The 16,404-nt window shown below is 36.4% G+C and overlaps 1 protein-coding gene across 1 annotated transcript in view; it reads right to left on the minus strand.

Moving 5' to 3' along the window:
• The window catches only part of syne3 (spectrin repeat containing, nuclear envelope family member 3), an 87,595-nt gene that overhangs the window by 49,855 nt on the left and 21,336 nt on the right, over nucleotides 1-16,404 (minus strand). Inside the window, 1 exon segment of the mRNA XM_051920020.1 lies at nucleotides 14,305-14,461. Coding sequence (XP_051775980.1) covers nucleotides 14,305-14,318 — 14 coding nt within the window. The 5' untranslated portion in view covers nucleotides 14,319-14,461.

The raw sequence follows: 16,404 nt of genomic DNA on the forward strand, positions 1-16,404 counted from the left end.
CTAACATTGCAGACTAACAAGCTATAACATCAAATGAGGTGCGAGACTGGCAAGGATTGGTTTCTAATTAAGCATTTGGGTTGGAATGAAAACCCACAGCCACTGTGGCTCTCCAGGACCGACATTGCCTACCCCTGTCATAGGGGATATAAGAACTTCGGAGGCTGCAAAGCATGTCCTTTTTTTTGTATAACATTCAACATACAATAATTGTAGGTCCCTATGAAGGTCATTTATAAAGAGGAGCTTAGGGGAAATTTAAGGTCACTCTTGGAGAGATGATATAAATTAGACATTTTGCCCAGGCATGTCGAGCAACAAAAAACCCACCAGCATTTCTAGTTCCAACAGGAACAAAAGTGAAAGACATTTTTTACTTGGAATGTACACAACACTGTCTAGGCCCAACTTTAGTCACTAAGTTAGCGTATTTAGTGTAAACACTTAAGGAATTTACACCACATGCTAATAATATAGTGATTACAACAAGTATAAACTATACTAGGACCTCCACAATTCATCGTATTATGATATATACTTGAATAATCTACACAAAAAGAAGTTAATTAGTGCATAACATAATAATTATACATAGGAAACAAAAGACTGCTTAAACATTTACCTTTACACTATCAATATTTAATACGTTCACAAAATTACAGCTATAGGTTTTATAGGATCTCTCTTTGCTGGCTTTAATTTTTGCAGAGTTTTATTTGCAACATCAGTATAACAACCTTATAGCTTTGGCTGTATATTTTTGGTCAATGTCCTGCTGTAAAATTATTTTCCTTTCCATTTCCAGATTTCTATTAGACAACAAAAGGCTTTCTTTTAGTAGTTTAGTGTGCTTTGTTCAGTCCATTTTGTCTTGCAGGCCGTGACTTACTATGCCTTGTCAAAGCCATGTTTGTGCCACCACTTTGCTTGTATAGTAAAAGCTGGATGTAATCATTTTTACATAATGCCTTAATTTAACACTCTCCCATAGATTAGATTTATTGATAACCGAGTGCTTTGTTAGTCTGGAAATCTGTAACAGTCCCCTTGGTGATTATTAACCCAACTATGCTAAGTTTTAGAGGATGCCCAGTTCTACAGATTTTATTTTCACAATTTCTGTACAATGGAATTCAGTCTGCTTTTGACTATATTCAGTTCTTAGTAAATTATGATATTTCCTCCTCTTGACCTTATGTTGTTTTTTTTTTTTTATCTGTGGGGCTTTCCAGAGGTTTAACCTGAACTGAAGTGAAACTTAAACTGCACATAAAGTAGGTTCCATTCAGTTAATTAAGTGACATATAAAGGTAGCAGCTCCACTAATATCTCTTTAGAATCGCAATAAAGGATGCAACATTTTTTTTTTTTTTTTAAGCTAACTTTATTATTATTTTAAAAATAGAGAAAAAATAAATCTGTGAATGCACTATGATGCAAGATCTTAGAATAATTTTAAATAATAATACATACACTATAAAAGCCATACTATGTCACATGTCACATATAAAAATCTCAAGTTATTTTTGTGGAAAATGATACAAAATTCTATAGTGTGCATTTACAATATGCAGAATTTTTGTTCTGAGAATGGTTCACGTGTAAAATTGTAATATATTTAACAATTAGCAATAAGGTTTAAATAGTTGCTGTTTTGCTGAAAAAATTAAGTTTGTGTTTACTCCGTGCCCTTCATATGCACCATCATCTCATCAGTGGATAAAGCATCAATTACCTAGAAATAAACAGAACAGAACTTTCTCAGACTCAGATAATCTGATTCGGAGTCAATCATAGCAGGATCAGATGTAAGGCAGAAACACGGGGCAGTTACACAAACACCCATACCGTCATTAGGCCAATTTAGATAGACAGATAGATTAGATATAGATACTTTATTAATTAATTTTGCCAATTAACCTAATACATAGGTCTTTTGGGGCATTGGAGGAAAATGAGAAAGGGAAAAAAAACAAACCCACACACATTAAAAGCCAAACATGCAAACTCCAAACAGACAACGACCATGCGCAGAAGTCAAACCAAGGAGCACGAGTCCCTGTGCTGCTAAGCTATTTGAGAACAAATGGTTTTTTCTTTAGCTACAAACACACATTTACGTTGATGTTAAACAGTGTGGTACAATGATATCATAGCACTATAGACATTTACAAATAAGAAATTTTAAAATGAGAACAAAAAACATCGATAAACTAAATTTATAAACTATACTTTTGAAGAATAAAATATTTTGAAAAAAAAAACTAAAACAAAACAGTAAATACTGGCAGTTACATTCTACAAAATACACTTGATCAAATACATCATTACTCTTGTCTCTTTATTTTTGTTTACTGCTTATTAATTCAGTAAAAAAAAAAAATCTTTAAATTATAATCTATAAAAAGTGTTATGGTGTCAGGTACAAATCAAAAAAGGATATAACACACATTGTCTAATACAGGAAAAAGTAGGGTGAAATGACACCTTTTATTGGCTAACTAAATAGATTACAAATGCAAACTTTCGAGGCAGCTAAGGCCCCTTCATCAGGCAAGGTGTAACAAAGAAACTGAAAAATACTCTAGCTTATATTGGGACAGCAAAGTGATTTTTTTCTTTCACCGTAACAACCTTTTTGTTCAAATGTTAGTAAAATGAATACACCCGAGATGAATTAACCCTGAAAGAAGAGAACAATGAACTAATAAAATGTAGAGATAAGATAACCATCACTACTGTAGAGAAAGTCCTGTAAGGTTTTTTTGAAGTGCATTGTCTGTAAGATAAGCCACTGATGTAGTCAGCTGGTCAATCAGTCACATATCTGGTCATAAAACTATTGTCTCTGTTCAGACCATTTTGTAGATTTTGTATATTGTCTAATATGGATGTTATTAAAAAAACACCATTTTAATGTTTAGCCAATTTAAGAATGAAAAGAATGAAAACTATCTGGAAAATTAAAAAAATATTTTTATCACCTAAACCCCAGGCCATCCTCCCAACCTCCATATCAAATTTGGACAGCTATATCAAATAAAGTATTAGAAATAACCAAAGAACCTCTGACAGACCGAGGTAAAACAGGTTATGGAACTCTTCTTTGCAGGTCCACCTTCAACCTGCGGACTGTGGTCATATGTATGATGAAAACATATATACAGAGTATCTGTAAAAATAAGGCTTCCTATACTGGCACCTTTAATAACACAAGTACTGGGCAGAATAGTGAGATATTACTCATGTAAAAAGTAGAAAGGAAGTGTATTTTAGTGAGACTAATATATTGCAGTGTGCTGTTTGGGTGTTGGACGCACAAACAAAAGAGCCAGAACTTTCTCAGATTTAGGACATTATATGGTCAGTATAAAAAGCAACACTTATCATATACAGTACTAGCAAAATGCCCGCGCTACGCAGCGGCGAAGTACTGCCTTAAAATTGTTATTAAGAAGAAAAGTAAACATTTTTAAACTGAGGGAAAATATACAAATAATTATTTGTTAAGGATCTCTTTGTATACCATGTTGTCAGTTCGGCCCCCCGGTTGTAATATGACCAAGATGTGCGCTGAGCTTACTCTTGAGCATGCAACATACAGTTGGCCATGTGAAAAGCAATCTTGCCTCAAATCAATGCCAACCTTTTGTAGGGTTTGTCCCTGAGACTTAATTGTCATTGCGAAGCAGAGCCTTAGTGGAAACTGGAGGCGCTTGAATTGAAATGGGAGATCAGAGGGTATAATGGGGATGCGAGGAATAAAAACTCTCTTCCCCTGAGCCACTGCCAGTAAAAATAGTGGCCTTAATTAGGTTCTTTTGCAGACACGTGACCTGAAGTCTCGTGCCGTTACAAAGTTTCGTTGGCTGTACGCAAATCCACAATTGGCTTTTTTGAGCCAAACCTGTTGTTTTCGTTTGAGCCGCTTTTTATTATTGGGATCATACCTAGAAACAGAAGCTCTAATAACTTGTAGATCTGCGTGTGAATATTTAGCGGCAGCGTCTCTATTAACTTGTGGATTTGCCTGAGAGTATTTAGTGACAGCATGTCTATTAACTTGTGGATTTTTCTGCGAGTATTTGGCGGCAGCGTCACGAAGTTGTTTCCGTCTAGCTGCATCAGAAAATGTACCACGACGTCTGACATGCCTCCTTTAGAAAACCTTTTAAAACTGAGGGAAAATATACCAATAACAATTTGTTAAGGATCTGTTTTTTTGTGAAGCTGCCTTTACACAGCTTCTCCGCTGTTTTATGAACGAACGCCATAGAAGGCCGTCCTTTCTCCTTGCTTAGCGGTTCTGTATTGTTTTATTGTTCGTTTATTACGATTGTTATAGTTATTGTGTAGCTATTTGAGACTCAATTTTCTGTTCAGGTACCCATTTCCTTTATGTAATCTGCAGATTCTCCGCTATTTTTTGTTCGTTTATTACGATTATAGTTATTTATTGATTCCCTTCTTTAGCTGACTGCCTGCTCATATAAGGCGCTCCGCTGTTTTTTTGTCAAGCAGCCTTTACACAGCTTCTCCGCTGTTTTATAAAAGAACGCCATATAAGGCCATCCTTTTTCCTTGCTTCGCCAAGGAAGCAGCCTTTTTATTTAATCCATGGCTTCTCCGCTGTTTTATTGTTCGTTTATTACGATTGTTATAGTTTTCTTTGTATACCATGTTGTCAGTTCAGCACTCCGGTTGTAATATGACCAAGCCGTGCAAGCTTACTGTTGAGAATGCAACGTATAGTTGTACAGGAGAAAAGCAATCTTGCCTGAAATCAATGGCAACCTTTTGTAGGTCTATGAACTTAATTTATGCGTCACTCGCTTGCTTCTTATTGTTTCGCTGCCTTCTCAATTGTGTAATGAATGTTTTCTTCAGCGCTCTTTGGGGCTCTTCCTTGTTTTCTACGTACTGCGTTCACAGTCAGTTCAAGTGATTACGTGGGAGGCGTGATGACGCGATACGCAACTCCGCCTCCCACGGCCATCGAGCTGCAATCTATTACAGTATATGAACAAAAAAGAGGTTCCAGTTATGACCATTACGCGTAGAATTTCGAAATGAAACCTGCCTAACTTTTGTAAGTAAGCTGTAAGGAATGAGCCTGCCAAATTTCAGCCTTCCACCTACACGGGAAGTTGGAGAATTAGTGATAAGTGAGTCAGTCAGTGAGGGCTTTGCCTTTTATTAGTATAGATAACTGCTGTTTATGTCAATAACCTCTTGCTATTTAATCATTATAATATTGTAGTTGCTTATATCTAGGCTGCTTTCTCTACTTACAGGCACATTGGTAGTTTGGCTGTGTGCGGAGCAGTATGTTGTTCACCCTTGTAGTTTTTGTAAAAAATCTAGAGCAACCTAAAAGACCAACACACACTGCTCGGATGGAGTGACTCACCGAAGAGAGGCAGCGTGGCTGCAGGGATATAGAGGCTCAGAAAGGCATCCTGCAGGTGGTGCCATGTGTGGAAGAATAATTTTAGGGTAACATAGCATTCACCTTAAAGAAATAGCATAAAGGCTTAATAAATGTCAGAAACCTGTTCAGGCACACCAGGAAACCAGATAAAGGTCAAGTGAACAACAAAATGTACACTGAAAAAATACTGAGATGGTCAAGTAAATAATGTACCAGAAGAAGGTTGATGTAATATACAAAATGTACCAAAGGATGCCTAAGAGATGATTAAGAAATTGGCAGATCTAGACTAATAAAAGGCAAAGCCCTCACTGACTCACTCACTCACACACTCATCACTAATTCTCCAACTTCCCGTGTAGGTGGAAGGCTGAAATTTGGCAGGCTCATTCCTTACAGCTTACTTACAAAAGATAGACAGGTTTCATTTCGCAATTCAAAGCATAACGGTCATAACTGGAACCTACTTTCGTATACTATATACGGCCGTAGTGGGCAGCTCGGTCGCCGTGTGAGGCGGTTGCGTCTTGCATCATCACGCCTCCCACGTGATTGAGTGCCTGCCCATATAAGGTAAATATTCGCGGGTGAAGGACTGTGCTTAGCATATTCATAAGCAAATCCACAAGTTCATAGGGATGCTGTGGCTGAATACTCGCAAGCACATCCACAAGTTAATAGGGACGCTGTCGCTATATTCATAAGCAAATCCACAAGTTCATAGGGACGCTGTGGCTAAATACTCGCAAGTACATCCACAAGTTAAATAGGGACGCTGTGGCTAAATACTCGCAAGCACATCCACAAGTTCATAGAGACGCTGTCACTAAATACTCGCAAGCGAATCCACAACTTCATAGGGATGCTGTCGCTAAATACACAAGTTAATAGAGCTTCTGCCTCTAGATACGATCCCAATAATGAAAAGCGGCTCATACGAAAACAACAGGTTTGGCTCAAAAAAGCCAATTGTGGATTTCCGTACGACCCAAACATATATTATGAGTCTGACAAAACAGTACACATTGGATCCATGGATGTTCACTGTGACTATTGTCAAGCTCAGAAGTGGAAATGTGAGTCTCCTGGTTTGTGCTGTAACGGTGGTAAAGTCTCTGTCACTCTTTTATGTAAGCTTCCTGACCTAATTACGTTCACTTAAAAGATGCTATTGACAAAAACGACACTGATTTAATAGAACTTGGTCAAGCTGTGATATTACCATCTTCCTTCACTGGAGGACCTCGCTATATGCACGAGCGTACACAAGACGCAATGACATACGTACATCATTATGGTCGCCCTGACATCACTGAAATTCTCCTTCCACGTCAAAAACCTCACGATCACCACGACCTTATCAGTCGTGTATTTCATCTCAAGATTCGCAAAATGATAGACTTGCTCACGAAGAGTAACATTTTCGGCTGTACAAATTGCTACATGTACACCATAGAGTGGCAAAAGCGAGGTATTCCCCATGCACATATTCTACTGTGGCTAAAGGATAGGATTAAACCAGCTCTCATCGATCAAGTCATCCGTGCGGAAATTCCTGATCCACAGACTGACCCTGCCCTACACAAAATAGTAAAATCCATCATGATATTCGTTTGTTCAAAACCTTAAATCTCCGAAAGTTCTTCACCGATTGCTTTGAAATTTTGACACAATGTTGCATTCGAATACGCGCGTGTTTTTATATACATATTATATAGATGTCACACCTGTGACAGGTAAAAACATGCTTTTTTTTTTAAAAAAAACACAGCGCCATCTGTTGGACGTAAAGGCAACACACGCCATACTAAATATTTTACAATTCTATTTCAATGTTTCTATCAAAAACATTTGTAAGTACGTGAATAAAGGCAGGGACATGGCAGTTTTTGGTGTGCAACCAGAAAGAAATGATAGGAATGCGGTCATACATATCGATGAAATCGCACAGTATTAGGCTGGAAGATACATAAGCAGCAATGAAGCTGTATGGCGAATTCTTTCATTTCCCATACATGAACGAAGTCCAGATGTTGTTCACTTAGCAGTACATCTAGAAAATGTACAACACGTTTATTTCACAGCTGCAAATGTGCAACAAATAGCCCTGAATCCACCAGCTACAACGTTAACTGCTTTCTTTACGTTATGTCAAAATGACACGTTTGTGAAAACACTGCTGTATTCGGAAGTGCCTACATATTACACATGGAATGCGAGTAGAAAATAATTTGAACAACGCAAATGAGGAGAGCGAGTCAACGGACAACCTGGCATATTCAAAGAAACTACGATAGGCAGACTGTACACCGTGAATCCCATTCAAGATGAATGCTTCTTTGTTCACATGCTGTTGGTAAATGTGCCCGGTCCAACGTCTTTCCAGCAATTGAGAATTGTCAACGGCGTTACACATGCCACTTTCCGAAGTACATGTCAAGCTCTGAATTTATTGGAGAATGGCCGATACTGGGATGTATACATTAATGATGCGTGCAACACGTCACATCCAAATCAAATTCGTGCATTGTTTGCAATCATATTGACCGCCTGCTCTCCTTCATCTCCAACACAGTTATGGGAGAAATATAAATCGCACATGGCTGAAGATATTTTCCGTCGAATACGCAAGTAAAATTCAAATATAAACATGGATGTCACAGCAGACATCTACAACTAAGCGTTGTTAATGATTGAAGATTTGTGCTTAGAAATCGTGAACAAAGTTCTCAATCAATTTTGAATGCCATCACCGAATCGATCTGCTGCTGCTTCGTTCGATGTAGAATTGCGTTGTGAACAAAATTACAACATCGGTGATCTTTTGTCGTATGTGCAATCAAATATTCCTAAGTTAACGCTTCAGCAAAAAGGCATTTACAATCAAATAATGCAAACTGTCAATAACGGGGTTGGAGAAATCTGGAAATTGGGAACGGAAAGGTGCCGGTTGATCTGACCTCAGGACGAATTTCACTGCCTCATAACTTCTGCAATTTAGTGACGTCAAAAGAAGAATAGGTTGAAAAAGTATTTCCCAATATTCAAACCAATTATAAGAATCACGATTGGCTGAGTGAACGAGCTATTCTTGCGGCCAAAAACCAAAGACGTCTACGAACTTAACAATATTATTCAGTCTAACATTCTGCACAGACAATGGAACAACAAAAAATATTGTATACCCACAAGCATTGTGAAATTAAGCATATTAGAAATGTACACTTTCTCTTTTCTTTCTTTTCCATTTAACCAGACTGAGGGAACTATTTTTACTGGCGGTGGCTCAGGGGAGAGAGTTTTTATTCCTCGCATCCCCGTTATACCCTCTGATCTCCCATTTCAATTCAAACTCCTCCAATTTCCAGTAAGGCTCTGCTTCGCAATGACAATTAATAAGTCTCAGGGACAGACCCTACAAAAGGTTGGCATTGATTTGAGGCAAGATTGCTTTTCACATGGCCAACTATACGTTGCATGCTCAAGAGTAAGCTCAGCGCACAGCTTGGTTATATTACAACCAGAGGGCCGAACTGACAATGTGGTATACAAAGAGATCCTTAACAAATAATTATTGGTACATTTTCCCTCAGTTTATTATTTAAAATTTTAAAGCAGTACTTCACCGCTGCGAAGAGCGGGTATTTTGCTAGTGTCCTATAAATGAGAATAGACAGTTGTTATATGCACAGAAATTTCAAGGGTGGTAGCTCGTCACAAAAGGTATAAGAAGCAGCAGAATATAACAGACTTATTTTATATAAATCATTTGGGGGTAAACCAATGAACAAACCAGAGTATGCATTGATTGACACTGTATGTAAATTCAACACTTAATACAATGAACCTCTATTCTTTGTTTTTCTGATCATTCTGACCAGGCTGTAATGGACTGCTTTTGCATAATGCTCCCTCTAAGGGATTTTGCAGAGGAGTAATTAAAAGATACAATGAACAGCTTTTCTCCTGCCTGATAACTGATTTGTCCTGTTAGAGGATGTTTCTTTCTTTCAATAGGAACACGAGCCTGACAGTGGGAGGCTTGGTGTGGTACCCTGCGGTGAGGCAGAAAGGGCTACAGGGGCCTGATCTTAGAAGCAGCATGGAATTTTGGCTGTACTGCACATTAGTCACCTCCTTGGCTGCAAAGACCCAGTACAGTTAAGCTAAGGAGACATCAACATTAAGAAGTGCACCAGAGCTCAAGTTCTGAAGGATAGTTTCCTGCCATGATTTAACCTTGTTTTAATTGATTATTTCACTGATTTAAACCTCCACATAGACACTGTTCTTTTTTATGGATTATTCATTCCAGATTTGCACTGCACTCTTGAACACTGTTTTGACTTGTTTTTATTAAAGTACTTTTGCACTTTATGCACCTACCCCTTGCTTCATGTTGTGTCCTCATCAGCCAGCTTATCTGGTTATGTTATCAATGGTGTTTGGTTCAAGAGGATTCCAAAACAGGAGCCGACCCGTACTGTCATAGACTATTGATTTCTGCTGTGTTGTGCAGATGGTAGGATCAGAATTTGTCTCCAACAGTGAATATCCAAGGATACATCCAGCCTTGTGTCAACATTAGAAGCTAGATGTGGTAGTGTAAATGGTGTGGGGAATGTTTTTTTGGCCTCTTATTACCATTTCTGCTTCTTTTGAATGGCACAATGTGCCTAAGCACTGTTGACCATGAACATATATTTGCAGCCACAATGTATCCTTTTTTCTAATGGGTTCTTCCATAAAACAAGAGAATGCATCACTTCAAACTGGTTCCTTCAATATAGCAGTGACTTTATTTTTTTTCCCCAATGACTCTATTTTCCAATGGCTTGTACAGTCCCCAGATCTCTTCTCAATACGGCATGTCTGGGATGAAGTAGAACATAAGTTTAAAGCATGAATATTAGGACAAAAATCTGTAGTAGCTATATGTTAGCATGGACGAAAATCCCTAAGAAATATTTCTTGAATCTTGCTGAATTTATGCCTTGAATAAATCAGGCTGTTCTGTGTGCAAAAGGGGATATTGCCCAGTTCTACCTTTGCAAGGTGCCTCCGAGTGTGAATATGTGTGTATAATATATACTGTATAATAAACCATTAGTCTTCAGTGAGGTCTAAAAATCTATAAGTGCTTGAAGTCTAATGAAGCCATCCTCCAAGCTGTAACATGATTACATTATGAGCTCCCTTAACAATGGCGGCTCCTCTGTTATTATATAAACACCACAGATTGATGTACACCATTCTTTATTCCTCTGTCATTATTCCCAGTTGTGACTCAACTATTATCAATTCCTCAATCACTTCCCCCTTAGTTATAAACACAAGACCTACTGTATATGCACCTATAAGTGCCCATATTAAAATAACACACTAAATGACAGCCAGCACGGGTTTAGGAGACGCAGATCACGTCGAACCATTCTTTTACATTTTTTGAACAGGCTGAAATAGTTGACAAAAGCAAAGCATACAAGCTAAGTTACTTAGGCTTTACAAAAATCCTGTTACTCGGCTCTATACCAAAGATTAATTGTAAAACTAAAAGCTGTAGGCATCACAGGTAAACTACAAAATTGGTTCTCAAGTTGGTGAACTGGCAGCAGACAAAGAGTACAGATAAGAGTAGAAGGCTTTATGTGGAGTGGGGTCGTCAGTGGAGTCCCTCAGGGGTGTGTACGTTATTTTTTTTTGATTTGCATTAATGACAGATTTCAGTATAGTTAACAAACTTCTAACGTTTGCTGAAAATACTAAAATTGCAGCAATAGCAGAGTTTAAGGAGACAGCAAAAACAATTCAGAAAGACTTGGATAAGCTTCAGAACTGGGTAAACACTTGGTAAATGCAGTTTAATGTAGAAAAGTGCAAAGTGCTACACTTGGACAAAAGGAACATCAATTAGATATACAAAAGGGGAGAGACTGTACTAAAAGAATCAACTTCCAAAAAGTACTTGGGGTTTATGCTGATGCAACATTTTCATCATCTAAGCAATGTGCAAAAGCGATTAAAGGAAAATAAAGTGTTAGGTTACATTGTAAAAGCTGCTGAATATAAATGAAGAGACGTTATTCTCTGACTACATAATGCACTGGTGGCTGCTGAATATAAATGAAGAGACGTTATTCTCTGACTACATAATGCACTGGTGAGACCCCATCTGGAGTACTGTGTGCAATTCTGGTCACCATGCTAGAAGAAAGACATACCAGCACTTGAAGCTGCGCAGATGAGAGCAACCAATTGCTTCCCAGGACTTAAGTACATGATGTACCCTGACAGAATCAGAGAACAAAACCTGCTTAGTCTCAAGCAATGAAGACCTAATCTAGGTTTTCAAACATCTCAAAGGCACTGACAAAGTAGATTTAGCAGAATTCTTTCCACTAAATGGTGAATCACATACTCATGGACACTAGTCGAAATTAAGGGGAAGTGCATTTAAAACGGAAGCCAAAAAATTCCAAAAAACAGCCAAAAAATTCATTATGTAGGAATCTGGAAAAAACTACCAAGACATGTGGTTGAAGCAAATAACTGGACAACCTTTAAGAAGAACCTGGATGAGATATTGGAAAAGATTAGCTATTAGCAAATGAAAAAGCTTGAGGGACTAAATGGTCACCTCTTGTTTGTCAAAATTCTTCTGTTCTTATAGTTCTGCTTTTCTTTTAGATTATACGTGTGTTTTATGAATGTTTATTTTCCTTTGTTTTTGTCATGTATCTCTCACTGGAGGTTTTATGCTTTCTACTCCAAAAAGACAATCTCCCAATTGGATAAATACATTTGCATTATTTCTGGCTCTGCAGATAATGTTTTGTTTGAAATTATTGTAAATGTTTCTCATTTTTTCCAGTGTAAGATGACAATTCAAGCAGTGATTTTTTTCTAACCCTTCTTACTAACTTACTAAGGGCTTCAATATATTTATATTATATATAAATATATAATATAAATACTGAAGTAAATACTCATATATACATCTCACACCACAAATCAAAAAATATATAGTACTACTTAATGTATAAGGAAAGCAGTTCAGAGAGGTAAATCCATCAATTAACTGACCAAAAACTGTATGAAAAAAAATAAACAATAAATTATAAAATCGATAAAATCAAATGTGTAGGCCAAAAGGAAGAAAACATTTTGTATTATTATGTAGTTGTTAGGTTCTGCTTACCTTTTTGTGTTATCATACACTGGAAAAAACAGAAGATATTGTAGATTAAAGTGTTAAAGAGAAATGCAGAAACGTAGTTAAAAAGCAGGCAAGTGTTTAGAAACCAGAGTCATACAAAACAAAACAAAACAAAACATCAAAGCCAATGTGCAAACCAGAAGCAAAGTCAAAATTAATGAGCCAAAAGTCCTATTTATAACTTAATTTTTTCCATTATAGCAAGGAGCAAGAAAATAAAGTAGGATTTGTTTGTGTTAGGTTAAAATTAGGGGACTGTATGCTGGGTGCCACCACCTTATACAGGGAAAATGCATCCAACATAAAAATGGATCAATGTGTTTAATGACCAGTTATCACCAAACAACACTAAACAAGATAGCTGTGACCACAACCAACTACACAAAATGGTATCTGCTTTAAACAAAATAGAAATGCAAAATGGTGATAGCATCTCAATGTAAAAAAAAAAAAAAAAATTAAGCCATAAGTAAGGCTTGAGGGAAAAAATACAAATATTCTAGAAAGATATAAACTGGGATTCATCACACTAATGCCAACTAGGTATGAAAAGAACTGCAAAGAGCTCATGAAAGTTTAAGATACAGCTCTGTAAATGATTTTCAAAACTCATATTGAGTTATACAGTATAATGGTACAATTTTTAAAAGTTACTTTGAAAAGATACATTTTTTGCAAGATTTTCATTGGTAGTTAAATAAATTTATAAAGTGCTATGTATTTTCTTGCAGTGTTACATGTTCTGGAATAAATGCTTTTAAGAATTTCACTGTACCTTCTACATGTTACAATAATGACCCTATAAACCAATACTTTTGATTTACTTTATTGATTTCTTTTCAGATATATGCAAGGCAATATTTCAATGAATACAAATATTTTTGGTTGCTAGAGTATATTTCTTATCAATGAGAAAATTTTAATTTCTATAAAGCTTTATGTATACTGTGTTATGATAATGTTGGTCAGAATTGCATTTACTCACACATTTTAAATATTTCTTTGTAGTCGATAATTGTTCATTTTTTGATGTAATATTATTCAAATTCTTCACATTCCATTATTTTCTGAATAGATGTAGATTCTAAGAGATTTTCATTATTTTACCAGGTGGATGTTTACTTCTTGTGTTAAGCGTAATGTTTTGCCAAATATATTTTATTTGTACAATTTTGGTGAACAAAGAATAAGAATCAAGGCATTTTTCTGTCAATATTAAAATCACACACTAATTAATTATAAAACTGACAAACTCTATAATTACTTTTATTTAATCATAATTTTTGTTGGAATAAGAATAACATTTTTATTAATACTGCTTATGGAACCATATATTTTCATTGGAATAAGTAGCTGTATGTTTTAAATCTTTTGTTAAAAAGGCAATAAAAATAGTTAAAGTACCATTTCTATTAAAGTTAAAAGTAAAGTTAAAAAAATTTAATTTCAATAAGAATAAGTAGACTTTTAGTATCCATGTATCTGATTTAGTGTTTGTTACGTCAAAATTTTGGGACTTTATGGTGAGTGAAAACTTATATTAATTTCAAGAACAACTGGGGACAAACCTGTCCATTTTTAGTTACAAGTTGTTTTCTTGAAATTAGAATTAGAAATATCAGATCAAAAATGTCATTCTATCAGTGTTACCACATACCTTAAGGGAAGCATGTAGTTGTGCTGTGTTTACATGCTATCAGACCATTCGGAGCTACCAGTTGTGACATTTCTCATTTCCAGTTCAGTGCATAAACGAGAGATTCAGGTCAGACTATTCTGAGAAACGCTAAGTCAATGTAGATTTCTTACTTGGTCTGCAAAAAAAAAAAAAAAAAAAAAGGCAATTAAAGATAACATGTATGTTTCTTTGACATTGTCACACACGTGTGCATGGGAGGCAGCTAAATGATTCAAATGATGGTAATCCCACATCAGACCAGGAGGTGGCAGTGTGCACTAACCCTTTCTCTCTTTCTCCTGCAGACCACCGGAGGGAAATTCTGCCTGGGCCTATACACATCATTTCCTTTTCTTGGCCTGATTTTGTCACTTCTGTTTCTGGCCTCATGATGTCACTTCCAGTTCCATCGACTTTAAAAACTCCATTTTGTTAGCCACGAATCACTTCTGTTTTAGACTCAACTCTAATGACCAATTGATGATTTTTTGCTCTCTTTTTCCAGCAAAATCTTCAAGTACACGGGGTGGATACCCCAAACCTTTTTCTGTGTTCTTCTCTTTTATTTACCACACTAGCAAAATACCCGTGCTTCGCAGCGGAGAAATAGTGTGTTAAAGAGGTTATGTAAACATATATCTACATATATATACATATGCACATATTTTATATATATATATATATATATATATATATATATATATATATATATATACACACACACATATACCATAAGCGTTACCTACGTCCGAGGTTCGATTCCCGTAAGGGAGTGAAGTGAGTGGGTGGTTACCTACTAGGTAACGCTTATGGTTGGCCAGCAAGTCAGGTAACATCAGCCATGGTGCCTTCAGTTGTGAGAAGCAGATCATAGAGTGGTTGAAAATAGTTTACTGTCAAATAATGCAAAGAGTACGCGACACGTGTTTCCCCCTTATTCTTGGCTAATCAGGCGTACACACTCGCTGCACTCGCTTACGGTAATCGAACCTCGGACGTCAGCGCTAGAGGGGCTTCGCAGCGGTGAAGTATTGCTTTTAAATTTTAATTAACAAGAAAAGAAAACCTTTTTAAATTAAGTCTTAAAAAGAGGTGTAAAGATATTGACAATAAGCTACGCAAACCCACCAAGACATGCAATCGTTTAAATCAAGGCGCAAGTCGAAAAACACCATCCCATAATATTAGTTAACGATTAACACATTTCTATATGTATTGTAAGCATACAATACAACTGATAATATGTTGCGCTTATTTATCTGGTGTACCGACACTTTTGCTTGTTTAACGGCTGAAATCCAACGTGGTTTGTGCCCTTCAGAATGAAAACAGTTTGCATTTATCTTTTTAATAAAAGGCGAGCTTTTAAGCCTGAGAAATCACCCCGTAAATGCACACGTTTAATTGCACATGTGTTAATATGTATTCTTACACAGTATTAAAAGACACTCAAAAATTAATGTCATTTACCTTCGTTCCCGCGTTTGACTCGTGCTGTAAATCTCCTTGTTTTTAGTTCACGTGATTACGTAGGAGGCGTGATGACGCGTTACGTGACTCCGCCTCCTCCATTAGAGTATATGGACAAAAAACAGGTTCCAGTTATGACCATTACATGTAGAATTTCAAAATGAAACCTGCCTAACTTTTGTAAGTAAGCTGTAAGGAATGAGCCTGCCAAATTTCAGCCTTCTACCTACACGGGAAGTTGGAGAATTAGTGATGAGTGAGTCAGTCAGTGAGGGCTTTGCCTTTTATTAGTATAGACTAGCAAAATACCCGCGCTTCGCAGCGGAGAAGTAGTGTGTTAAAGAGGTTATGAAAAAAAAGGAAACATTTTAAAAATAACGTAACATGATTGTCAATGTAATTGTGCTGTCATTGTTATAAGTGTTGCTGTCTTATATATATATATATATATTATATATATATAATATACACACACACACACAAACATTTATATACATATACATATATATACATATCTACATATACACATATCTACATATATATACACACATAAGACTTATTGACTGAAACGGGCTTTCACAAAAAAAGTTAGGGCTTTGCTACAGGATA

The sequence above is a fragment of the Erpetoichthys calabaricus genome, chromosome 16 (assembly GCF_900747795.2).
Source record: "Erpetoichthys calabaricus chromosome 16, fErpCal1.3, whole genome shotgun sequence".
Taxonomy (NCBI): Eukaryota; Metazoa; Chordata; class Cladistia; order Polypteriformes; family Polypteridae; genus Erpetoichthys; species Erpetoichthys calabaricus.